Below are 26,092 nucleotides of genomic sequence, written 5' to 3' on the forward strand. Positions count from 1 at the left end.
TCTATTTGTTCATCCAGTTTCAAAATAAGCTCTCCATAACCCAGGATGTTATTCGTATTTGTTCAGCGTTTTGCTAGCAAAGAGGGCACAATTCTTGCAGGTTCTTAGGACAATGTGCTTTATTTCAGGCACAAGCAAACCCGTTGCGTGTAGCATGTGCAGCACTGCATTCACCCACAGAGGTATATAAAGGGTAATGATAATGCTGCCCAGAAGGCTAACACATCAAAGGCCAAGGAGCAGTTAAAATGTATTATGAGCTGTTGGCAGTGATTGTGGGGGGTATTCGTGTGTTGCTGATTTGGACGGCCTGAGTAAATGAAAACCCTCTGGATTAATTGGTACACCAAAGAGATTTGGAGGAAAATGGAAGCTGATGGAAAATGACAAACACGGGCAAACACAGATAGCTGGGTGTGCTGACCTGCTCTGGGGCACTGCTGATTAACTTGCAGCTCCCTACTGTGCCCAGGAAAGCCAGGCAGAGCTGGGGGTGCCCCACCAGCAGCTCACCCAGCACTTTGGTGGGAGCGGAGTGAGCCCCACAGGCAGCATCTGCAGTGCTGCTATTCCAGCACAGCCAAGGGGGTAGTTAGAGGTGAGACTTACCAGGTGTCTTGTGACACCTGGACACCACAGGACAAGAGTTTAATTACTTTTAATGATGTGGGGTGCTGGGGGAGGGAAGGAGGCCGTGTGGTGCCTGGTGTCACAGAGTAACTGAAGCCGGGAACTTCAAAATGGATTTGCAGAGTCTGCTGGCTGAATCAGATGACAACCAGAATTGAATTATATACTCCCATCTGTAGCTAGGATACCCGTATTCCAACTACTCTTTTGTGGTTTATTACTGACACTTCAATTTTACCTAAATGGCATTTAATACTGTAACCTAAAGTGTTAAGAGTGGCAGCCATACACACTCCAATTGTACCAGCTCAGTCCCAAGCTAATTGAGCAGCTGGAGCAGGAGTGCTCAGCACCAGGTAAGTCATGCCCTTACAGACCACCTAGTGCTGAAGATAGTGGTCAACTGGAGGTCTTTGATACATTCACACTGGGGCTACAAAAGATCAGCAGCTGTGTTCACCAATGGGTTTCTAAAAGAATTGTGCCTAAGCCAACCTGCCACAACTTGTGCTGGTATCAGTGATCTCTCATCTGGACGTCACATGGCTCATCCTGCCAAGTACTTCTGTCTTGTCATGGTCTGACCTACTCCTTGCTGACTCTGGTAGAGACTCTTTTTACTGCTAGTCTTGATGGGACACCTCCAGTTTGGGTGGTTTTCTGTTCTATTCTGCAGCTCAGCTGCAGTTCCTCCTGCAGCTCAGGGGTTTGTTTCATTCCTGTACTCAACTCTGCACTTTGCATATTTCTCTCTTGCAGGCTTGAGGAATCCTTGTCACGGGAAGAAAAGCGCAGAAGGTGATGTGCATCTGGTCACCTCGTGATTTACAAGGTCTCGTTCTTCTCTCATTATCATTTCAGGGCATGGAAGAGGGGAAGAAAGAGGCTGCTCTAACTGGCAGGTTCTCCCAACCATGTGTCCTTCCAGCAGCTGTGTGGGTGTCATGGGGATTGAAGGTAAAACAACACAATTTCAGAGGGGTCTTTCTCTGTCCTTTTCCTAAATATAGTTATAAGAAAACTAGCCAAGTCCAATTAGCAGAAAGACAGAGAAGGAAAGTGTGTTGCTCTATGCGCAGGTGGGATTGCTCCTTTCCCCAGGACCTTGACCCAAGCCTGTCAGGCTCCTGTCTTGTCTCCCAGCTCATTGTCACAGATTATTTAAAACATGGCCCAGCTTTGTAGCCTCTGTCACTACCCGTCCCACTGTCCTTCTGCTGGCCGTATCCTCTTCTGTGGGTGTTACAGGAAAAAATCTTGCCTTCTACTTGTGTTGGGGGGCATTGTAGCAGGGTGGGAGAACACATTTTTAATATAGTGAGGCCATCAGAATGAGCATCACCAACTTTTTTTCCTGACATGATTCTGAAATATTCCTTGCTTCTCCTATAAATCCAAGACATATATAAAGAATCTGTTTTCAGTCTTGAAGCTGAAGTCAAGCATCAATTTTAAAATCTATTTTTAAAGCAAATAGCATTGTAATTTATAATGTTAAACTTAAATTTTTTAAGTGCTCTCATCCTTGGAAAAAAGAGAACACTTCATTTTTTGGTGACTAATGATGAAGTGTTTTCTAAAGGTGACTAAGCATAGCACAAAATGTCCTAAATATATTTATTAGCTTATCAAATGTAATTAATTGAATTTGGTTGCTAATGGCTATGACTTTGCAAGTGAAAAGCACTTTTGGTTAGCTAGACAGTTTCTTATCAAAGAACAAAAAGTCAACATTAAAACATATGCAGCTTACTGAATAATCATGTTATTTGTCAGACAAGAAAAAGTATCATCACTGAAGTGTTCCCAAATGCCAGATTGGGTAATACACATAATTAGGCCCCATTTGATTAGATATGTGCCCATGGTAACAGCCACACTCAAGATCTATATAATAGTACAGTCTTGAAATAATTTTCAAGGGGGATGATGGCAACATCTGAAGCTTCACTGAGGAGACTTTTGGAACCTAACCTATGCACCATTTTTTCTCTTCCTGTGGTTATTCTTTATCTTATTATATTCTATTTTTAAACAATGCATACCTTGGTTCTCTAAGGGGGTATACTGCTTCCTTGAAGTGTCAGTACACTTCTGTCCCTACAAGGAAGATCTCTTACTCATCTTCATCGTATAAAGCCTAAAACCTTCCTATATTTAAGGGTGAAACCCAGCAATTGGCAAGGCTGCTGCAAGCTGTTTCTAGGAGGTGGCTGCAATCATCACCTGGAAGGCAGCCCATCTCAGATCCACTCTCCTCCTGCAGCCCGGGACTGCCCTGTGATGGATAAAGTCTTCTGCAAGTTCTTTTAGCCTTTTGCAGGAGCCTTGTGAAGAAACTGCAACGTCTCAGCAAGAAACTGATTTTGCATCAGATACAAGCCTCAGAGAGCCTGTAAGACCTGAGCTGCTGCCAACCCACGGGGAAAGAGTCCAGAGGGTACTGTTTGGGCAGCCATGGAGTGCAAGAGAGTGTTCAGCTGTAGATGCAATATGAATTGTCCCTGCAGTTTATTTTTATTTGCTTAGAGGGTGAATGAATTTGGAAGTGTTGGAGAGAATCAGAGAATTAGCAGAATGGAATATTATTATGCGTTATTTATAAAAAAAAAGAGAAATATATCTTCTGGTGCAACAATCTTGCTTAGAGGATGAATGAGCTTGGAAGTGTTAGAGAATCAGAGAATTAGCAGAATGAAATATTATTATGCGTTATTTATTAAAAAAAAGAGAAATATATCTTCTGGTGCAACAATGTATGTCCAGGGATGATGATAGGTGCTGCTTTTGCAGAAATGCCAGCTGGGAAATATTTAAAAGAAGGTTTTTTTCCCTCAGTAAGGAAGAGACCAAGATATAGAAAATTCCCCCAGGTGAAGGTATCAGGGAATGACTGGTCTATAGCAGGGAGACTGAGGCAATGGGTGCTGAGAGTCTGGCAGGAGAGGAGCTTAGAGTCTCGGTCATGGCCAGTTTGGTCTAGAGGGCTAAGGTGTATGTGGCTAATCTGGCCATGTCAGTGATCCCACCAATGCAAGAGAGCCACAGGGGACCCCTTACAGTGTCCTCAGCTGACAGGAACAAGGACCAGGGGACTCTAAGATATGTCATGGAGAGGAAGTCAACACTGAAAGACTGTGAAAAATAAATGTACAAAGATATTTTAGAATGCCTTATAACTTTTTGAAAGAAGAAGGCTATCCTAAGCAAATGGGAAACAGAACAGCTAAAAAGCTTTGGTGGGCAGAGAGGGAGCACAGGGGAAGATTTTATTCCCTGGTTTAGCTGTTACTTGGCACAGAGAACTCCTGGGAGCACTTTCTCTAAGGGGCCAGTGACACAGCCAGCCATATTTGTAGCCCTCAGCTGGACAGCAAGAACACTGTAGGAGAGTCCATACAAAGTCATCAGACTGTTACTGGATGCAGTGTTAGGATTACACTTACTGAGGTGAAAGTAGATACATGGATCCACCTTGGGCATGCACTGCATGATTAGGAGCATGTCATCTTTCTCCATATTAGCATGTTCTTAATTATGCTCAGGGGAGGGGATCCTCAGCAATATAAATTAACATCACAGGTCAAATTATGCTGAAGCTGTGAAATTCCTACACCCTTCCCTCTTTTTTTTTTTTTAAGTACATGCTGGTTTTAACACTTGTTCCCAAAACAGGAGATTATTCAAACCAGTTTCTTGCTATTCACATCAGCACCAAACTATGAGGTCTGAAATTAGTCAGACCAAACCCTGGGTCTGCCCTGGAGGAGAGCAGGAGGACTCTAAACTGGGTTGTGTGTGAACCCTGTGGTGATGGTAGAGATGGCTGTGCCAGCCCTAAACACCCTGTTTTAAGGTACCTTGTGGACAGCCACCACCTGTGTTTGACAGTGCACTTGTTACTAGTATTCCCAGGCATGTGGGACCTCCTACAGACTGAAGGATATTCTCTGGTCACGGGGCTGGAGGTCTGGCAGCTCTTTGGTGGTGAAACCAGCCCTGAGAGAGTCCTGGAGTTGCCACTGAAAGGCATGGTGGATGTGCTGTGTGTGGGGGTGACAGTGCTCACACACACAACCATGTACAGGCAGTACTGGTCCCTCCTGTGATAAATGGCTCTAACTACAGCTTTATGAAATTTTGAATTTCTGTTTTTCAGAACAGAACAAACTGGGGCAAAAATTAGGAAAAATTGTTTCCTGGAATTATAACAGTCATATTCAGAAATGTTTCCCTGTTCTGTTTTGACATTTTTTTGGATCAAAGTGAAGCATTTTGACATTTCTGAGGTAGGAATGTTTTGTTTCAATTTGTTGAGCTGACATGAAATGTTTAGTTTCAAGTCTGCTTAACATTAAAACAGGCAGTGCCTTTCCTTGTGTTTGGGTCCCATTCTCTCCTCTGGGCTGTGCTCTTGGGAGCTCTGCCCGGCTCCCATAAAGCTTGGGCAAGGTCCACGTTGTTCTCAGTGAGTGCTCAGCCACAAGCCCCAAGCACAGGGAAAAAAAAAAAACCAAAAAAAACCAAAAAAAGAGGCCTTTTCGGGAAAGTTCCTTTCCATGCTGAACTCAGCTGAAATGAAAAAAAAATGTGGCAGTTGAAGCAAAGTGCTCGGTTCCAGTTCACTGCAACAAAACATCATTTCTTGTCAGCAGCATCCCTGTCTTCCCACAGGCACTTTGTGTGTTGCAGAAACTGTTAGGTGTTGATGTGATCTACACCAATAAGCTCCAGAAGGTCTACAGGCTGGATGTAGTGGAGGAGCTGCCCTTTGGTGTTGGTTCAGCAGATTTCCCAACAAGCTAAAAACCCCATTTGCCTGTTTGGGGGCTGGCTGGGGCTGGGTCCCCAAGAGAGGTGAGGAGGCTGCAATAGGGACAGGAGTGTCTCCTGGGAATCCAGCAGACTCTGCTCTTTTCTGCAGGTGGGTCTAAGGTCTTCCTGGGATTTCTTATGAAATTTACATGAAAGTCAGTTCAGAAGTTGCTTTGGTTCATTCTCAACAGCTCTTTATAGGATGAAGCAGATCCTACTACTTACTGTGAGGGATAATTGAACTCCTTGCCCTCCCCCTTTCCTGGGCAACAGCTTCAAAAGATCTCTGATTTTGCTCACCAGTCAAGCAATCTCATTTGCAAAACAACTGCAAGGGCCCTGCAAAAGCAGAAGGACAGCTCCTTTGTTAAAGAGTGCTTTTTGGTGACACAAAGGAATCATAAAGGTGATGGAGCTGCAGACTGGACAGCCACGTTTCCTGGACTGTGCAGTCTGGCCTCCCTCCCCCTCCCAGCTGAAATTTCAGACCCCGAGTCTAAGGATTATGCAAGGCTCGAGCCCAGTGAGAACAAGATGCACTGCAACTATTCTTAGCTGCAGAAATTATTCCTGGCTCTGCTTTGAAATCTGAACCAGGGTTAATTTCTCTCCCCCTTCCCCCGGCCTGTTTCCTCTCCTCTTTCATGTACCTATTTGCATAGACTGTCATCGTTAGAATTTCCATTAAAATTGAAAGCCTCCTTCCTGCATGTCACCTCTCGCAGCCCCCTTCCGCTTGCCCTGTGTGACTTTTGGAGGGCTGGAGAGCAAAGGTCCTGTGCTAGCATTGCCTCTGAGCCCTGCCTTCCTCCTGCCCTCAGTCCTGCTCCTCTGTTGCTATAGGAACATCCATCAACTTGGGAGTGCCAGAGAAAAAGAACAGAGAGTTATCTTAATTATTTAATGATTGATTAATATATGTTTATAGAGCACTTCAAAACAGTGCATAATTTTGTGAATTGTTTATTAACTGGGCTAGTAGTATCATTTGCTGAACATCCTCCACTCTCATTTTTTCAATAGGAGGAAGGGATGGTAGGCAGCTTGCAGGTTTTGTAACAGTTATATTACTAAGAGCACTAATAGTTCTGCTTCAGGAAAATAATTTAAATCAAGAGCCTTCAGCTCAAGTTTTCATAGGCAGGGCTGCTCTCAACACCTGCCATTGAGGTTACTCAAACACCTCCATTATAAAGACCTATGTTCAGCTGTTCTTTGGCAAGTTTCACCCACCTGGAAAGAAGGATTGAGTTTACTTCTCCTAAAGGCTGAATAAAAAGAGGAGACAGAGAGTGCTTGCAGCTGGTGGTGAAACACGGCTGGCTGGTACAGGAGCCTCAGCTGCACCACTCTGCTGAGTGATGGTGTTTTTGCCAGAAGGCCGCAGAGGCCTTTTGATTAAACGTGTTCTCTGTGCCTGTAGTATCAGGTTGGAAGGACTGTGTAAGCAGGCTCTGTCAGCTGATGAGGAAGGATGGGGTGAGTAGCATGGTGCTGGTGTTGTGGTGTACTGCTGTGTTCTCACATGCACTTGAGGCTGCCAGCTAGGCCAATATCTGTTGCCCAGGCTGGCTGTGAATCCTGAGCTCTACCCAGCCTGAGCCAGGCAAGCTGCTGAAGCCAGCCTGCTTCTGCTCTCTCCAGCCCCCAGGGCCTTCTTTGGTTCTGACTTTCCCTGATGCCTGTCAGCTCCGTGGCTTTCTCCCTCTCCTGCTGATGACTCCTGCACAGAGGGACACAAGGTAAATGTAGACTGGCCACCTCAGCACGGGAGAGTCTGGGACATGCAGCACACACTGCCATGCATGCTTGAGAACTAAGATTCGCAGTTAGCGTGATTTTGGTGCAAGCTGTCATGCACCTTGCAGACCTGTAGGGCTGGTACACCCTTGGTGTCAGGCCTGATGGTCCTTGTAGGTGAGGCAGGATAATGCAATGGAATACAGAAAGCTGGTGCTGCCTGCCTGGCTCAGCCAGGCTCCTTACCTGAATAAGGCCTGCAAGACCATGGCTGCTGTGGTGGAGGATCACTGGGAGGGTAGTAATTCTAGCTGGTGCTCAGGGTGGGGCTGTTTTGCCCAGGTGCTTGGTATGAAGCACTGAAGACCTGTGATGCCATGGGATAGGTGTTGATCATGTGTGTGATGTGTACAGCTCCCTAGTTTTTAAGAGGAAGTACAGAATGAATAAGGAATGAATAAGGAGACTTGCTAAATGAAACAAATTTGTCCTGGATTCACACTGGTATTTAGGAAGTATTAAAATCTTGTTAATTTTATGGACTCCTGGATTTTTCAGCCCCTGTGAATGTATCTTCTGTAGAGCAATCATCCCCTAAAGGTGCCTTCTCATGTGGTAACTGTCCTTCAGGTTTTTTATGGAGTTTAATTATGGATTGCTGCAGAAAGGTCTCTGCTCCACTTGAAGAAAGCAGTAGCAACATTAGGTTGTTATTCTGTAGTAGTTCAGCACTAGAGGGGGATGTAGCACGTGCTTTACATCCAGCAGGTTTCCTACACACATGCAACAATATTTTACAATGGTGTTTAGGAGGAGGCTGTTTCTTTAATTGCCAACATAAAGATTTTTGTCTTGCAGGGGCAATTTTCTTGCATAGGATAAAAATCAGAGAGGCTGCTATTTGCCAAGCCTTAAAAGACTGTGCTTGTAGTCAATTAATTTTGTAATGTTTCATGTGTGTCTTGGATATTGGGGCCTCAGAACTTTCCTTCAGGCAATTTTCAGGTGTTTTTCTTTTTCTGGGTTTGTTTGTTTTTTGTTCTTTGGTGGGTTTTTTTGGTGTATGGCTGACATGAGCAAGCCGAGGCTACTCTTTAGTTTGGCTGTAGCTCTAATGCAGGCTGCTGGCTGGAAGAGTCTGAGCTCTGCCCTTCTTACCAAGGGGACATTTCGTGTGCTATGCTGTGGGACTGCAGTTTGTTGTGGTAGCGAGTCCTGCAAGTAGCTGAACAAAGATGTAAGCCAAATCCACACAGCTCCACTTGCTTGGAAAGCTGCACATTTCTGTTTTCAGCAAAAATGGCTCTTCAACTTTGAAGAGGTCCCAGTAATAAAAACCAGTTGTCTACTTCATGCATGAGCAAAATACTTGGCAAAAAGAGCTGCTGCCTTGAGGTTTTGCAGAAGCTGGTCGAATTCCTGTCCTCTTGTTTTCCTCCTGATCTCCAGTGAGCAATTCTTATTCCATGTTTTACACAACAGTGCAGGAGTGTGCCTGTGTGAGGAGGTGACTTGCCAGTCTGTTAGCCAGGGAATTTCTCTGTGTGCCTTTGGGGATGGCACTTTGTGAAAGGAGCAACCAGGCAGCATATGCTATGTTTATGTACAAAGGTGGCTGTAGTAGAAGATGAGAATGTCATTTGCTGAAGGAAACCTATATTCAAGCCAGTGGCTAGAGACACTCACAGATCCAAATGTTGGCAGTTTGCTCTATGGGAGATCATCATGTGTGCCCCCATGCCCTCCTCTCCTTTCTCCTGCTTGTACCCTGGAATTGCACACGGCTGTGGTTCCCACCTCGCGCTGAGAGAAATGTCGGCTAGCCAGAAAAGATGTCTCTATTCACATTTCCACACAGAAACTTTTCTTTCCCTACTTTTAGTGCCTGTAATTACTTCTTTACTCCAGTGCCAGCAATCTTCCATCAGGCATCGTTATTAATGGAGAGAAAAGAGAAGAGAAGGGAGGGAGAGAAAGAGAGAGTGCCACAAAACTTAATTTAATCGCAGCACCCCATGCTCAATTTAACAGACACAACAGCTCAGAATGGGGTCCCTGTGCAACGGGAGGGCAGGCAGTGGAGCGTCCCTGGAAAGAATTAATTGTGGATGACAATGTGTAAACAGTGCAGATGAATAGGGCATGCAGGTGTGAGGCACCGGGGCCATCCCGGGGACTTTTTCACACGAATTTCAGCTCCTTCACTGCTGACCTGCTCCCGAAAACGTGATTAGTGTCGGCGTTGGGAAACCATTCAGGGTGTCAGGATTTGGCACATATTAACTAGCCCTGGGGAAGAGGGGAGGGAGCATATGGGGGCTATGAAAGGAGGAAGTCTGGCGGACAAGGGGATTGTTAAAGGGCCAGAAAATCCTCATTGCTCTGAGGTGCCCTTGCTGCTTGCAGGAAAATGGAAGGGAGCCGAAGGAGAATAGAGGTCTAAGGCACTCTAGCCTTTACTGAGCTATGTGGAAAACAAGATAATGCATTGTGAAATACTTTTCTTTGAGTGTCTTCATAAATATTAGTGATATTTGTATTAATGACTTTTCTTGGCTGTGGCTTTCCCAGTTCTGGACACTACAGCTTGAGAGACAAACAGTCAAAACAACCAGGAAAGTTAGTGACACAACAGTGCTGAGAACAGGGAATATCTCCTGGGTATCATATGGAGGTTGTTCAGAGGGCAAAAATGCAGCTTCATAATTGTGTACTCTATATGTACAGTGATACAGACAGGGGGTTGTACAATGGGCCCAATGTACCAAGCCTGAGGTCAGATGCTCTTAAATTATGCTCCTTGTGCCAGCCTGGCTTTCTGCATCCGAGCAAGGGAGTTGCATGCAGAGAGTAGACAAGGTTACTGATATCTTTTCCTACTTGTAAGAGTGATGCAAGGGGAAGGATGGAACCTGATGAGGACTACCATAAATACCAGTGCTTCTGCTGGATTCCATTATGCTCTTTCTTCCTTGCTGGAAATCCTTTCCCTGCCTGCCTTGTGACTTGGGCAGCATGGCAGGAGTGCTGTGTAGGTGTCTCCTGAGATTCACAGCTTTGAGCTCCCTAGACCACTGCAGCCCAAAGACTTGGGTCTCACATAATATAGCAAAAATAAAAGTTACTCTAATTGCAAACATACTTGTGGATGTGAAGGTGAGGTTGGATTCTTGCTGGCCTGGTGATGAAAAAGGGCATGGCCATCGGTGCTGGTTTGGCAGTGCAGGTATCTGTGTGGGTGGCAAAGTGGATCAGCCTCTTCCTAGGCTGTTTTGGCTTGGAGAGGTGGAGTAGGTGGCGAGGGGAGGACATGAAACATCATCACAGAAACCACAAAGGCAAGTGTAGAAATCCCACCTCCAATTCAGAATTGCTCTTAGTTGCTGTTGGAAAATTACCTGCTTCCTTTGCTTAGTAACTCACAATTGTATGACAGACTAGCTCATCATCCTTTTGAAAAAAGGCTGGTAGTGGTCATAGCTGCCTCCAAAGCATGTTGTGAGGCTGAGAGAACAGAGAACTTCTGTGCTTGGGTCATGGAAGTCATGCCTTTAGTCCTGATTGTGGCAACTGGAGATGATTTCTGGGGTAAATCTTTGGAAACTAGCAAATGGCTATGTGGGAAAGTTACTCCTTAAGCACTAAAGTAACCTGGCAATGCCTGTATGCTCAGTTAAATTGTTAATGGGCAAGAAAGTGGATGTGACATGGAAAGCTGAATGCGAGAGGGAGTATTGTGAGAATCTGGCAAAACTTGATTGCCATTAAACCCAGGGATATCTAGATTAATAAGAAATAATGGCACAGGCTTTATGCAGTACAAGCCTACAGAAAGGCCATGTTGAGTTGTGTTAGCTCAGGCGTGGAGGAGATGGGGCTAAGGGAAGCTCAGTAATTTGCACGCAGTGAAAATGGGACAGCTGAAGAAAGTGAGGATGTGTGTCCCCAGTCAGTTGTGTTAAACTTAAGACCATAGCTCTAGTCTGAAATTTTATAGAATCCTCACACCAGGTGTTTAACATGGTGCTGCATGTGAAATATGCTCCTGTGGAAACAAATTGTCTTTTCTTGTGAGGATGCCAAATTAATACAGAGGTTCTCAGGCTTCATGAGAAATTGGAGCAAGGGGGGAGGTTTAGAAGCCATACAGTGATGTACCCCTTCTCGAGGCAGTTCTGCTGTTGTCAGTGGTACCAAGCATGGGGTCTGGGCCTGGCCAGGGTGATGATGATGGGGCTGGGCTCCGGGGCATTGTGATCTTTGTAAAGGTGCTGGTTGGGTTGGGGTGCAAGTGGGAGGATCTGCTGCCCTTCTAGGCTGCAGAAACTCTTGAATACAAGCTCATTGTGACTGAGTTGAGTGATGGACTTACCCACAACAATCTGAACTGTTTACATTAGAATTCCTGATGCTAGTCCCAAGTTATTGTGCAGTTCTTGTAGCTCTTCTTCTAAGTGCTTTTTCCTCACATCACGTGCCCTTTTTCAGACCTATCAGTTTATTGATAAAGACCCTCAAGCATCCTGGGCCATGACTTCTGATCCATCCCACTAGTGAACCAGGGGGACAGCTCGGATCTAAAAGCAGATGTAGCTGAAAATCAGCTTAGTTGCCTGACTTTTCTTTTTAATGTGAAAATGTGACTTGATGTGACAAAAGGAGATATATACTCTTCTCCGAAATCAAGGCAACAATATTGAAAAATCTTAATAACTCTGAGGAAAAACATCTCAGAGGGGGAAAAAGGCATGTTGCTTAAAATTAAATAAAGACTCAATTGGATAAATAGTTCAAATTGTGTAAAATTCTTAATGGTGGCTCATTTGCCCAGCTCTGCTAAAAGTCCCCAGCTTTCTCACAAACACTTCTGCAGTTGATATTGGTTATCATATCTGATGAATTTGACGATATACAAAGTCCAGCTTTGCATGTGTTTGTGTGCTGTGAGACAGCATTAAGCAAAAAAACTTGTCTGCTTTCAGCCCTCTGCCAGTGCCCAGGCAACACTGGAATTTTCCAAAGTGCTGGTAGATACAGAATCTAAGTAACTTATTTTCCTTGTAGCGAGGCTGGAGCAAAGGTGCCTTCAGAACAGGTTACAGCAGGGGGCAAGAATCAGGAACTCTAGAGTGAGATGGAGCAGTCTGCCCTAGGAAAGAAGACCTGAAGCTCTGGGTGAATAGAGCCACTGGCACCAGGTGAGGATAAACCCTGGATCTGCCGGGGGAGGAGACTTGGGAACATCGAGAAAAGGCTGTGAGGGTGAATTCACTCAGGCCAGTGAGAGATCTCACAGCTTATTCTCTGTGGGGTCATTAATCACCTTATCTTAGCTGGTCTGCTTGCAAGTAGTGCTGGTCTGGCTGCAGCACAGAAATGCAGTGGTATGGCAACACCGATACAGAGAAATTCTGAAAAGCACAGCCTCTGCTGATTTGTGGGTGATCTGAGATATAATTAAATGTTGTAGAGCTTACAGACAAGATATATTTCTCTCAAGCTGGAGATGGGTTGAGTAATTTCAGTAAAATAAATCTGTATGAAGCGTTCAGCCAATACTCAGATGAAGTACATTCTGAGTAACTTGCTTTTTTCTGACAAGTTTTTGAAGTCTGCATTTATAACTTCTGCTGGGAGTGCCTGCAGAACTTTTAAGCATCACTTCACAGAAAGGCTTATTGCATATTTTTTATTTTCTAATCAGTGCCTACACTAAGGCAGAGGACTTGCAGTACTGATTTCTCAGTGCAAATGGTTTTCCTGGAAAATATTTTTCTTGGGTGTAGACCATGAGTTTGAAGGTAAACAAGGCACCTTCTTTAGTTCCAATAGTTTAACTGTATTAATTGAACTGAAAACCAAAAACCCACTTAATCCTAGCTGTTACACAGTGGTGGATGGCTACTAATGCCATCTGTTCTGGAACAGGCACCAAACTGGTTCTGCTGGGTTGCTCAGTCTGACTGTCCAGCTAGTGAAAGCCAATTCCCTGCACTGCTAAGCCCTGTCCTCTGACTGGGATGGTCTGACTCTGCTGGCATGGTCAGAAACAAAGAGTTTGGTTCATTGCTGGCTCCAGCTGCAGTGGTCAAGCATAGGGCTGCTTGACAAATGCTCCCAGACATGAATCGGGTGTCCTATTATCCATTTCTGTGTTCCTTGAACTCTTTCTTTACCACCCCTGCATCTCCATTTCCATTCCTCAATTGAGAGAGACAACCTGCACCTAACTAGTTTTCCCTTGTAGTCCTGGTTATGCCATATATCCATTTTTGAGTTTGCTATTTCTGATACTGCTAAGCAGGCTATCTCAGGCTGATATGCTCTTACAGGTATGGCTACCAGGCATGCTGGCCTGGCAAGGCCCCATTTCCCAGAATGTCCCCAGTGCTCCACTCCAGCTGTCTTGTGGTTCGGCTGTTGCTCACACACGTTCCCCATAACCACATGAGGGATCCAGCCAGCCCTCACAGCACCACCTGTACCCTTTGCCAGCTTCTCACAATATTCCCTCTCACATTCAGCTTCCACGTCACATCCACTTTCTTGCCTGTTAGCTTCCAGACTCCCTCCAGGTAGCTCAACCTCAGGCCATGGCCCAGCTGGCAGTTTGGTGCCCATGTGTTAGCCCCATCCTCCCACCTGTGGAGTTATTATTTGCTCGTAAATAATCCATATGAAGACTATTAATATATTTATTGGATGACATAAATCAACTTGTTACTGAAAAGTCTTGCCTTTTTGAGGATATACGACAAGAAAGCCAAGGCAGAGGTCCTGTCTGAGCAGTTGTATGTTCTGCTTTCCAGCTAATGCCAAAAGGCAGGACTGTTTAATAACAAAGCGGACTCAAAGAAGGTGGTCGTGAAATGTTTGTGGATGTCCCTGCATGTTCCTTGGCAAGTCTATGGTATCACCTCTTGTACCCTGAGGGTGGTGAAACGATTCAGCTTGGTTGTTTCTTTCACACCTTCAAGAATGTGTGAGGTGTCATTTTGGATCTGCTAAGCAATGCTGGATGCCTGCCCAAACAAAATTGCTGGCCATGGGAACAGTTGAAGTCCTTATGAGAGAGGCTTGGGGGAAAGGGCGTGAAAGCAGCCAATGGCAAAAGCACCCATGAGGTGTTGTCTGTGTCTCTGCCCTTCCCTCAGCACTCCAATTTTGCATCTCTGCTGAGCCCCAGTGAAGCAGTTCCTCCTGCCCAGCCAAGGGCAGGGAGAAGTGTTCTCCATTCAGGGGTGCTGGGTGAGCTGAAGCACCTGCAGCCACACCGCTTGCTCCCAAGAGAGACAGCTGCTGCAGCTCTGCTCTCACCCTCCTGCCATCTACCTGCTCACCTCCAGCTGGCAGCCACAGACCTCTGCCAGGCACTGCTGGGCTCTTTATGCCCTGGAGGTTGGCGCGCCTGGGGAAAGATCCTTTATGAGATGGACTCTCATGAGTGTTGGACATGAGGACCACAAAATTTATAATAAGGTAAAGAACTTGTTGTGAGACCACAAATGAATAGGTAACCCACACCTGAGGGGAATGGGTCTACCTTAGTTTTCTGCCTTCAAAACTAAGTGAGATTATCCTAGCTGTGAGTGCCCATTAGATTTGTATTCATCCATAGGCTTCAAATGGATTGCAGCAGAAGCACTCCTTAAATTTTCATTTGCAAACTAAATTCCTGCTGGATTAAACCTATTAGAGAATATGAGCTCTTTATGCACAAACAGTCTGTTTGACCTCTGTTTGCATGGCAAGATTTTGGCCTGTAATTATTTCCCAAATATGTTGGGCTGCTATGTATCCTAGGTAATAATAACATAATTTATATTACCTACTTTAAAAAGCCAGAGAAATTGGATTTTTTAAAAGAGAAGGTAATGTTTAGAGAGAGAGAGTAAGATGCTGAAAGATCTGAAAATATCTCATAATAGAAATGCACAGAAAGCTCTTTTAACCACACCAAAGAGTCTCATTCTCTCCATATTTTGAGCACCTTTGGCTTCCTTTGCATATATAAAAGGTGAAGTATTTGGCTAGTTCCCAGCCAAGACTGCACACCCAGGATTCCACCCAGCTTCTCCACTCCAGTCGTGCACACAGTTTTACCTGTTTTGCCAATGAAGGAGCTGGTGGGCTGTGCAGCCTTGGCTGGTGCCAATGCTTGGCCTCAAAAATTTTAGTGGTTAGGTGTTGGTGGCCACATGCTGGGATGGTTGCAAAAAGTTTGGCTGAAAAATGTTTTCTGAAAAATGTACGAGGATCAGTCCTCTGACAGCATACACTTCTGCTCTACCAACTAAACTTACTGAAGAATCAACATTTTCTTTGATGCATGGAGCCTGGCAATGTATCTCCATCTTTGGGTCACATTCAGGAGACTGATTATTACTGCTGTCAATGAGAAAGGACATTTTACAGCAGGCCTGATGGCTTGCATAGGTATTTAGGGCCAGACCAGAGATCAGTGCCAGTATCTGGCACAGCTGGTACTGCCACATCTGAGACAGCCCCATGGGTGCCCCTAGCAGTGATTTCCTATCTGGGCTTTTTGGAGCCCAGAAGGGACTTACAGGCTGATTCAGGTATCAGAGAGGCAACCATTAGTAAAAAAAAAGATGTGTTGCACATATAAGTGGGGAGTGGCTGTCTCTCTGGGGGAGGGAAGCTCCACCACTGGGTAGCTGGCACATGAACAAACTCTTTCTGTACCTCAAATGTGAAGCAAGGCCTGGGGTTCTAATATAATGCCTGACCAAAAGCTTGTTTTAGTAAATGGAGAGTACTCTGAAAGCTTTGTTGTAGGCCTGAGACAAAAATAGTGCATACTTTGGGGAGGACTTGCACAGTCCAGAAGCAATGGAGGCTCTTCACAAAAGTGGGGCAGGTCCTGTGCTGCCAGCAAGTCCCTGCACCCACATGGGTATTGTCACTAAGTAGGTTTGTGGAAGAGAAGTCTCTTTGGCTATGCTGGAATGACATGGGAGTGTGTTCCTCCTGCAACCTGAGAGCATTTCTCAGAGTTTCATGGGCTGTGTGGATCAGGAAGAGACTGTAATGAACACATTAGAGATCTACAAGTTCTGAGGAGACCATAGGTATGCCTCCAAATAGGTCTGTTCTTTAAGTCAAGTGGCACATTCTGTGAGAACTCTTGTTTTCTAAGGAGCAGTTTTGGCAGAGGTGCCATATGCATGGGGCTCTGGCATCCACCTGCTGTGCTGCTAGAGCAGGTGTGTGTATTTGGGAGGCATTTCTACACACACACAGCAGGGTCCTTGTACACAAATGTATGTATGTCTGTCTCTTATGTGGCTGTGTTCCTTTGAACTGATCCAGTGAAGTGAATGGGAGGTGGGTAAACCCTACAAGCCTGCTCATGGGAGTACCAATTTGCATGAGACATCCTTGTTTTGAAGCAGACGACTGTTCTCAGCAGACTGCAGCCTTTCCCCCTTCTCCTTTTGTATTTTTCAGTATGAAAATACTGAATATACTTTGCCTTTCTGAGGTTTTCCTTGCGATACAAGAAACACATCTTTGTCAGTGCTTTATGTAGCCCTAACACCTGAGGAAGCAAATGGCAAGCACTGGAGCCTGATGGTGCTCAGCACACTCCTGGGAAGTCTTCTTGATCAGCCCCATAAGCTGTGTTCTCTCTTCCTGCTCTCCGCTTTATCCCCAGTGTGTATTACACTTGCCCCAGCTTTGCAGAGATAATTTGCACTCTCCTAGTTCATTAGCTGCTACCCCCTCCTGTCTATGGGCAAAAAAAAGCCCTTACTGTTCAAAAGAACACATGCAGCAATCATTAATGCTGACCCTAATTGTGCCAATTCAAACCACTCAATAGCTCTAATTAAAACCTCTCTTGTGCAGGGCACTGAACAGTAACAAAACTGTCACCCTGAACAATCAAATCATGGAGCTAAGAAATTTTTTTCCCTCTGTTGTTCAAATGTTGTTGCTGCTGTCGGAAGGGTCATCTGAAGGGATTAAGTATGGGGCTTTTGTAGCCTGCAAAGCTGGTGGGAGTAGGTGGGGGAATATCTAAACCCAACCAATATCTTTTGGTCACAGTTTGAAATCAGAAGACGCCAACTTTTTTCCAGGTCTCCTTTCATCCACTTTACCCACCCCCATACAGCAAGCAACACCTGCAAAGTAGACAGGCTGTTGGTTATGAGACACATGGACACCACAAGTCAACTTAAACATCTGCAAAGGAGGGGGTGAGGGGGAAACCCAGGCGTTCCTATCCCTACAACCTTGTTTCTCAGGGTCCTGACTACACTTTCCTGTGCACCATAAATAACTCTGCAATTACATTAATTGGTTGCATATTTGTTGACACAGGGGTGGACAAGGGTAGGTTATGGTGGGAGGATTTTTTGCTTTCAGTGCAATTTTATACTACTTTCTTCAGATGTGCTTTAATCCCCACTTTCCCTCCCCCCATTATTTAGAGTTCTCATGTCTTTCAGAATAACTTTATAAGCATGTGGGTGGGAGGGGGGAGCAGGAAAAAAAGAGCGTTAAAATTAATTTGATGGCACCCATGCACACACATCTGTTCTGCTGTGTTTCCCTAGCAAAGTCTATCAATCAAAAGGAAAAGGTTGATATGTATCACAGTGGGATATTTCAAAAAGCTGGATGCAACCAATTGCGTGCTGGAAGGTTTTATTCTGCACTGAGTTTCTGACAAGAATAAAAAGATCAAAACGGTGTGCATGTATACCCATATTTTATTTAATATTTCCCATTTTTTTGAGAAGGTGGTGAAATTAATGGAAAATAGAGTTAACTACCAAAATTCCAGTCTTGGTATCTTTCTGTTTATTGTTGTGCGTGTTCTGAAGCCCAAACCTGGGATCACAGGTAGGAGTCTGACAGTGCTGCAAGCACTTTTGTATCTGTGCTTCTGTTTTAGATCATTACGGGAACACATGCTAGCTACGCTATGTGGTTCTGGGTTCAAACCACCATCTCAGAGTACTTGGTATGGGGTACTTCACTGAGTCTTTCCTTCCAGTGCCTCCTTGACTTGCTTTCTTTTGCTAGTAGTAATCAGAGTTGCAGTGAGAAAGTTCACGGCATGTTGTGTTTCATCTTTCCTCCTTTCTTCTCTTCTTAGCTGACACCATAGAGTGCTGGCAGTCTGCCTCTTCAAACACGCTGAGCACTTCGCTAGAAACCAGCTTGGTTGTTTCTTGTTCTGACTGCTGGGCTGTGCTGTGTGCTGGTACAACATTGCCTTGTCTCAGCAGCGAAGCTGTTTCATTTAGTGATGGATTAAACAGCCCATACTTAGAGTACAGCTTGACTCAGCCTTTAAGCATTTAGCATTGGTTAGTGACGAAGCACAAAATCTTGATGTATGAAGACATATTCATATGTATAGAAGCAACAGTACAAAACCTAAGAATGTTTTTAAAACATTTTGAGGTGAACAGTCTCTTGTGCAAAACTCTTTGCAGACTTGGCCATATGAGCAGATAGGTTCAGGATATGGTCTCTTTTTACCAGTTTGCCTCAGACCCTGTGAGTACTAGCCTGGAGTCACTAGGAGGACCACACTCTTTTCTAAAAAGGGGTGTGTTGCACTGTGATGTGTGATGATGCTGACCCACTTCTGCCCTTGTGCCACTACTGAGTGATAATGAAACACTCTGTAGCTTCCAGTAGCAATGTGCTCTTACAACGGGATGAAGAGAAATAGTGACACTACTATATAGCATTCAAATGAGTACATTTCAGAGCAAGGTCACTTCATCAGCAGCACTGAAGAGAAGAAACCAGAGCTCTTTGACAGTTTTGTTGTCTATTGGGGGGATTGGGACATAGCAAACATGTCTTATACTTCTTTACACTCGCTCAAGAAGGGGAAATAAGGCAGGGGGGGGTTTTGACCAGCTTGCAGCCAAGCTGAGAACAAACCCCAGGATCCTAGTATCTCATCTAGCTTCTGGAAAGCAGCAGCTTTTTTTCTGAGATGATTCTCTCCTGTGTTCATATAGGAAGCTCTGTGTGTCTCTGTTATCTGTTGAGCTGAGGATAGGGGATTTCTGCAAAACAGACTCCAGTGTAGATTCCCATCACTTTCTGTACTGATCTCCCACGGTCCTGTCTGCCCTTCCGTCTCATTCCTTGCCCCCATTTTCTAGGCAGCAATGCTGGAGTCTAGCCTCTTGACTAAGCTGTTGCACTTTAATTTTCAACAGGCCCCTATTGCTCTTGCACCTTGTGTGTGGTCTTTGAACGTTATGTGGCTCGGCAGCTGGGAATAGTGAGTGGGTGGGCAATTTAAAACAGAAAAGACTCTGTATCAGCACAGGGCTGAGGTTTGAACTCTGCTCAGCTTTGGATACATGTAGCTGGTTCTCAGGGCTGTGATTTAAGTGCCGTTTTGCTGGTGTCAGTGTGAAACTTAAATCAGTGCTAAGAAACTGGTAGGGAAGAAAAAACAAACTTTCCTTGCCTGATAACAAGTGTTACTCTTGGCCCTGGTGAAATATTGAGGGATCAAGGCAACTTAGAATGTATTCTGCTATTTTGTCACCATTTTGCCTCTACAGCTGAGAAGACAAAGAGTGCCTAATTTGATATCAGGATTTCTTTGCTGGAATATATTTCCAAGCTGTTTCATGCCATTTAGAACATAAATCTGATTCTGAGTTTCCTGAAGATATGGACTGCTAATGGAGAGAGGCAGATGAGGGGGGTGCTAAACCCATGAGACAAAATACTTCATTGCATTCGTCTGAGCGTTTCTGTGAGGCAAGGTAAATGTGCTCAAGCAACAAAATATAGTCCCAATATCATAACTTTCTGAACTCACAGAGTCTGGTCCTCAGTTGCTTGCCTCTCCTTTTTGTTGTTGTCTGTGCTGGTGGATGATCACATGGAAGGGAGGTCAGGCAAGAGACCCTGCCTCCCATGAGCCCTGGCCTGATTCCCACACACACTTCTTTTGCACTTCTGATGGTGAGCCCACTCGGCATGGGCATAGAGTTCTCATGTATGGGGGATTCACTAGCTGCTCTCCTTCGCATTTGCAGCCCAGAGTACCAAGTCCTCAAAATTTCAGTGCAGAGGTTGTTTTTTCCCCACCCACTTTCCATCTATCCCACCCAGGTAGACAGGATGAGCAGAAGGAATCCTTGCCTTGATAAGATTGATAAATGAGGTTGGAACAGATCTCTTTTCTGGAGTCCATATGGAGTCCAACCCAACTTCAAAATCATAGTTGACTGACAAAATAAAAAAAAAAATTGGCAAGTCACTAAGTACTTTTAAAGATTCTAAAGGTTAAAGATATGGTCGATTGGCATTCTGTTTAGAGCCTGGAGTGATATTATATTTGCTTTACAGAATTCAAAGGAGTGCACAATTTACATTAGAAATCTATTAGATAGATATTTGGAAGAGTCATTTAATTTTCCAGTGCCACATATATACCCATCATTCACCACCACTGCAGTGGGCCTCATATTGATTTTTAGCATTATACCCTATAATTTGCAAAACACAAGTAAGAGTAAAAAGGCCAAACAATGAGAATATCCTTGTTTTCAAAGAGCTGGCAGATTACAGACTAACTTCAGCTATGTCATTGTAGTGATTCCACCCTTAAAAATAGGTATGTACTGAAATACCATGAAAAAACATACTGAAGATCAAATGAGCAGTACTGCCTCTTTACTACATCTTGCACTTTACTGTATTCCTCTCTTTTTGGCTTCATTTTGTTCTGTTTTCACAATAATACTGGGGTATGGCCAACAGTCTCTTTCCATGATTGAATAATATAGGTGCATGAAGGTATGCCTGGGGTATTAGGATCAGATGGATGGGCACTAGTGAGAGGTGAGGGTCTGGCATGGTGGGAACTAATCAGGACTACTAGCAACTCTTTAGGAAGCCGAAGTAGTGCAGCCAGGACCAATACAATTTAATATACCTTCTAGAGAAAAAATCTGAACAGAATTTCTCTATGAAGTATAATGAATGAAGTGGCAGACTCTGAATGGATTTCATGGGAAAAGGTTTGAAATCCTGTAATACTTTTGACAAAGCTTTTTGTTCAAGTATAAGTGAATATTCTACAAAGAGCTTCCAGGATGAAAAGCCCAATAAGACACTTATTTTTTACTAACAGGGTTTCTGTTTCATTCAAGCATATATATATATATATACATACATATAATTAGCTTCCATGAAACTCTGAGACTCTCTTTTTTTTACATAATCCAGCAAATACACCCCAAAACATGAACACCCCAAAGCAATGCATCTCTGCTTCTGAACAAGTGTGAGTACTTTGCAGTAGCAGCAAGTGACTGTTCTTCCATCATGGGAAGAGGTTGTTTGCCATACACCAGTATTATTATGAAAACAAAAAAGAAAGGAATGCAGTAGAATGTCAGATGTAGTAAAAAGCTGTGTTGACAGTGGGAGACACTGTAAAATTGCTGTATGCTGTGATTTGAAACTTTTTGAACCCAATGATGTCTGATTTCCACCCTCATAATCAATGAGTCAAACTTAGTCCTCCCCACACTCCACTAACTCTACTTATGCCTGGAAAGCTGGGGAAATTGTATTCCACCTCATTTTAGGGTGACTGAACAGATTCTCTCTTTCTGTGGTTGCTGTTCTTCATAGGGTCATGAATGTGCTCAGCTGTGGCTTTTCAGCCTTTTCTCTGGACTGCCCCAAACTTGCCTCTATATGGAGATTTGCAGGTGTCAGCATAGTAGAAAAGGTTCTTCTGCTACTGCAGGTTCTCAGCAATTAAGACCTGGCAGCAATGGATGATTCTCTGATTAAAATTGTCCAAATGATTCAATGGGCACAAAGTTACAAAAAAAACCCCAACAACCCAAACAAACCCAAAAACAAACAAAAAACACCCCCAAACAAACAAACAAAAAAAAGCTCTAAATTTTGTATAAACCCAAACAAACCCAAAAACAAAAAAACCACCCCCAAAAAGCTCTAAATTTTGTATTGTTACAACCCACAAAAACAAATTATACAGCAAATTTCCTACATTCTTCTCTACCTCTTTTTAAAATTGTGACAAGTGACATCTAAACCTCTCGCAGGAGTGATTGTAGCATCTACTTACTTAAAAAAGAACCTCTAACAGTAAATTAGTCCCTAAAAGCAATTACATCATATTTGGATTTTTCAGAATAATCTGAATTTGCAGATTATTCTCTATTGAAAGTTGAATAATCGTTTCTACTAAACATGTGCAAGAGGGGATTTGTGCCCTGATGGAAGCCGAGGCAGATAAATCACATGATGGTTCTGAGTGCCAATACTGTTTAAAAGAGGACAGTGATCTTCTGAAACTTGTTTGAGGACAAGACAAGTAAAAGCAGAGGCAAATAATCAAAGCAATCAAACAGTTCTCCCTGAGCAGCTGTCAAGACCACCAATATACACGTCCTGTGCCATGAGTTTGTGGTGATGCATGTGATATGCAAGCACCATAGCAACGAGATATTAATCATCGACACAGACGGGCACAGGCTGGGCTAAGTCCTCAGAGGTGCAGGTCGTAGGCTGCATCTCATGTACACAACAAGCCCCAGCGGTACCAGTTTCAGTGCTACCTTACCAGCATTGCATAGCTGAATTCATTATGGCTCAACTTACATCTTCCTCTGAAGGATCCATGTGTTGGGCCTGGTGTACAAATGCCTGGACATGAAGAACAACTTCTCTTCCAGGTCTGTGTCCCTCTCTCTTTGTGGTTTTTAGTTACAGACTCTGGCCAAGTTTGCTAGTGAGACATCACTGATTGAAGTGGCTCTGTGCCAGCAGTATTTGGCATTCTGAGTGATGGCAGGGTTTCTCAGAAGAGTTCAAGTGAGAAGATTAGGTGTCCAATTCCTCTTATGTTTGGTCAATGGCCTTCTCTTGGCTCATCAGCATCTCTGCAATGCCAATGATGCCCAGTGCAGGCACTTCATACTTGCCAGCAACCTGAGACAAACAACAGACAATTTAATGGCCCAAAGCTTTCTGTTTCTCTAGTTTATTCTATTTACCTAGAGTTTTCTTTGATGACACACCAGTAAAGTGCACCTATACAAACTAGAGTGCCGGGCACAGTGTGCCAAAGAGTTAGGCACACATTTTCAATGGTGAAAGTGACCACTGGGAAAGACTCGTGTATTTTCTGTCTTAATGGTGTCTTTAAACAGAGCTTAGATATCCCTCCAGTCTCCTGAATGGTGACTTGCTGAAATTTTTGGGGTCAGAACAGCTCAGTAAGATTTAGTGGTGATACATAGGCCAGGCTATGAAGTCTCTTCTGCACTAAGGCAGTTACTGTCCACAAGGGAAATATTTCTCGCTACAGAGAAATACCTGGCCATGGCTGGGAGTACATGTGGCAAGGCTATGAACAAGGCTTTGACAATGAAGGGGTTTCTGTATTTGGGAATTTCTGACCCTCTCTGGAACTTTTACTTGGTGTTAAGGTGCTGCTGGTGTCAGAGCCTCATAGGCACTGGTGTATAGGTTTCCAGTGTAGCTGGTATTCTCTGTTAGGGATTAAGAAAACAATTACTTTTGCATGGTGGTAACAAACATCTAGCATAGAGATCCTGATATCCTTGTGTTTGTGTGTGAAAAATACACCAAAGAAAGGTATTCATGTTTCAAGTACAAGTGATAAAGAACACATGAAGGCAAAACACGAAATAGGTCAGATGCAAAAATCCCCCTACGAAATTGGAGAGGAGAATGTAGGCAAGTGTAATATTGTTATCTGGACTGGAATTTAATCAAGACTTAAGTATGAGGTGATGTGGTACTTCAGTGGCGGGATCACTGCCTCAACAAAACCGTACTAGATTCTGCCTGTCTTTTCACAGATTCAGGTGTGCACAAGCATAACTTGCCCAACCTCAACCAAGCTGATCCTGATATCCACAAGGACATTCATATTCAGATCTCCCAGCTCTTCCCCTCCTCTTCCTTTCAAGGTCTCTCTGCTTGTGTCATGTGGAATGGCATATGTTCAGGTGTGGATCAGACAGGCTTTGAAATGGAAAATCAGAGGATACCACAGGCCATACTAGAGAAGAGCTGGCAAAGCTTAGAACCAGGCTGGCAGAGTGGTGAGGGTTAGCACTAAGGTAGGCTTGTATGGGGTGCTGTTTTTGGAGTCCCAGAGAAATCTGTAAGCCAACAATAATGAATACTGGCAGAGCTCCATGTGAGTAACAAATGGCTTATCCTGTCTAGGCCAATGACAAAATGTTACATATTGGCATTTTTAATTTTTTTTAATTTTTTTTTTAAGAAAAGGAAGATTAAAGCAACCGCTATACCTAACCACTCTGCTTTGCTCTGATAAGATGCCAGAATTACATGACTTCTACTGTGTAACAAGGTTCTTTGTGTGGGTGTAGCAGCCCCTCCCCATACCTAGCGGATACACTCCAGGGAATTTTTGCAAGTGTGAGTATTGCCTCTTGTAAGGTCACTGAGTAAAGAAAGGTAATACACTGTGTGAAAAAATGTCATGTTTTGTGTGTTTCCATAAAAGCACCACAAACCAGTCCTATGTAAAGGTTATTATCACTATTACATGTAGAGCAATGACCTCCCATGTATATTACTCTGCAGTATGTTGGGCCTCTGCCCTGCCCTCCATCAAACTCAAGCCAGTAATTTGAAAATTAAGGACTTGATGTAAATGCAAGCCAGGCTAGTTCACAGGATCTCTCCACTGCTCAGTCTCTCTGTCAGGTTGGCTTGGCATTACTCGCTGTCTCCAGTGCTCAGGCTCTACAGCTTACTGCCATTACAATGCCATGGTACTGCTCCCTCTTTAGACATGCCTGTAGATACTGGGCCTTGCTGGTAGATGTATCTCCATTTTCCCCCTCTTCTCCTGCTTCTGCTCCATGGCTGCACTAACTTGTATGATGATGCTCACTTTCTACCCAGACTTCCCATTATTGAGTGCCTGGTGCTTGGACGAACTGGGACCCACGTGCAGTCTCTAAGGGCTTGTCATCTCAAGTGGTACCAAACCTGGACTTGGGATATTTTCCCCAGATGCAAGGCATGTATTACCAAAGACCCTGAACACATCACCTGTATGAGATCTGAAGGATTTGCTGGGCAATACAAAGCACTGGGTGCCGGGGCTACCTGTGCAGCTGGGAAGGCAGAAGAAGATCTCCAGGGAGAGGCAGGCTGTGGCTGTAGCTCAGCCCTGCCTCGGCACGGAGGTGACACGAGCATCTGCCCTCCCTTAGACAGGAGCTTGCTCCTACAGCAGCCTTGGCCCCAGAGCCAGGACCAAATGAACGCGGTTTGTGGACCCTACGGTGGTTTCCTGCGCCCAATTTACTGCTCGCCTGCCCGGCTCAGCTGTCACTGCCCCGCCCGGGGCTGGGGCCGGCTATGCCCTGCATGGCTTTGGGGCGGGCGGCGCAGCCCCGCGGGGAGTGCCGGCCGTACCCCCCGGCCCCGGCACACACGCCCGGCCGCCGCGGGCTCCAGGTGCCGCCGGGATCTCCAGCTGCCACCGAGGGCTCCAGGTGCCGCCGCCCGCCCCACGCCCGCACCGCCCGCCCGGTGGCGAGGGGACCCTACGGTGGTTTCCTGCGCCCAATTTACTGCTCGCCTGCCCGGCTCAGCTGTCACTGCCCCGCCCGGGGCTGGGGCCGGCTGTGCCCTGCATGGCTTTGGGGCAGGCGGCGCAGCGCGGCAGCCCCGCGGGGAGTGCCGGCCGTACCCCCCGGCCCCGGCACACACGCCCGGCCGCCGCGGGCTCCAGGTGCCGCCGGGATCTCCAGCTGCCACCGAGGGCTCCAGGTACCGCCGCCCGCCCCACGCCCGCGCCGCCCGCCCCACGCCCGCGCCGCCCTAGAGTGCC

At 45.0% G+C, this 26,092-nt stretch overlaps 1 protein-coding gene across 3 annotated transcripts in view; it reads left to right on the forward strand.

Moving 5' to 3' along the window:
- Positions 1-26,092, forward strand: part of SMOC1 (SPARC related modular calcium binding 1) — a 166,714-nt gene that overhangs the window by 11,298 nt on the left and 129,324 nt on the right. For all 3 annotated transcript variants that reach the window (XM_039705088.1, XM_039705087.1, XM_039705085.1), the window contains one exon: positions 1,492-1,587. In XM_039705088.1, coding sequence (XP_039561022.1) covers positions 1,495-1,587 — 93 coding nt within the window. In that variant the 5' untranslated portion in view covers positions 1,492-1,494. The remainder of the gene's footprint in view (positions 1-1,491; positions 1,588-26,092) is intronic.

The sequence above is a fragment of the Passer montanus genome, unplaced genomic scaffold, assembly GCF_014805655.1.
Source record: "Passer montanus isolate IOZ18808 unplaced genomic scaffold, ASM1480565v1 scaffold18, whole genome shotgun sequence".
Taxonomy (NCBI): Eukaryota; Metazoa; Chordata; class Aves; order Passeriformes; family Passeridae; genus Passer; species Passer montanus.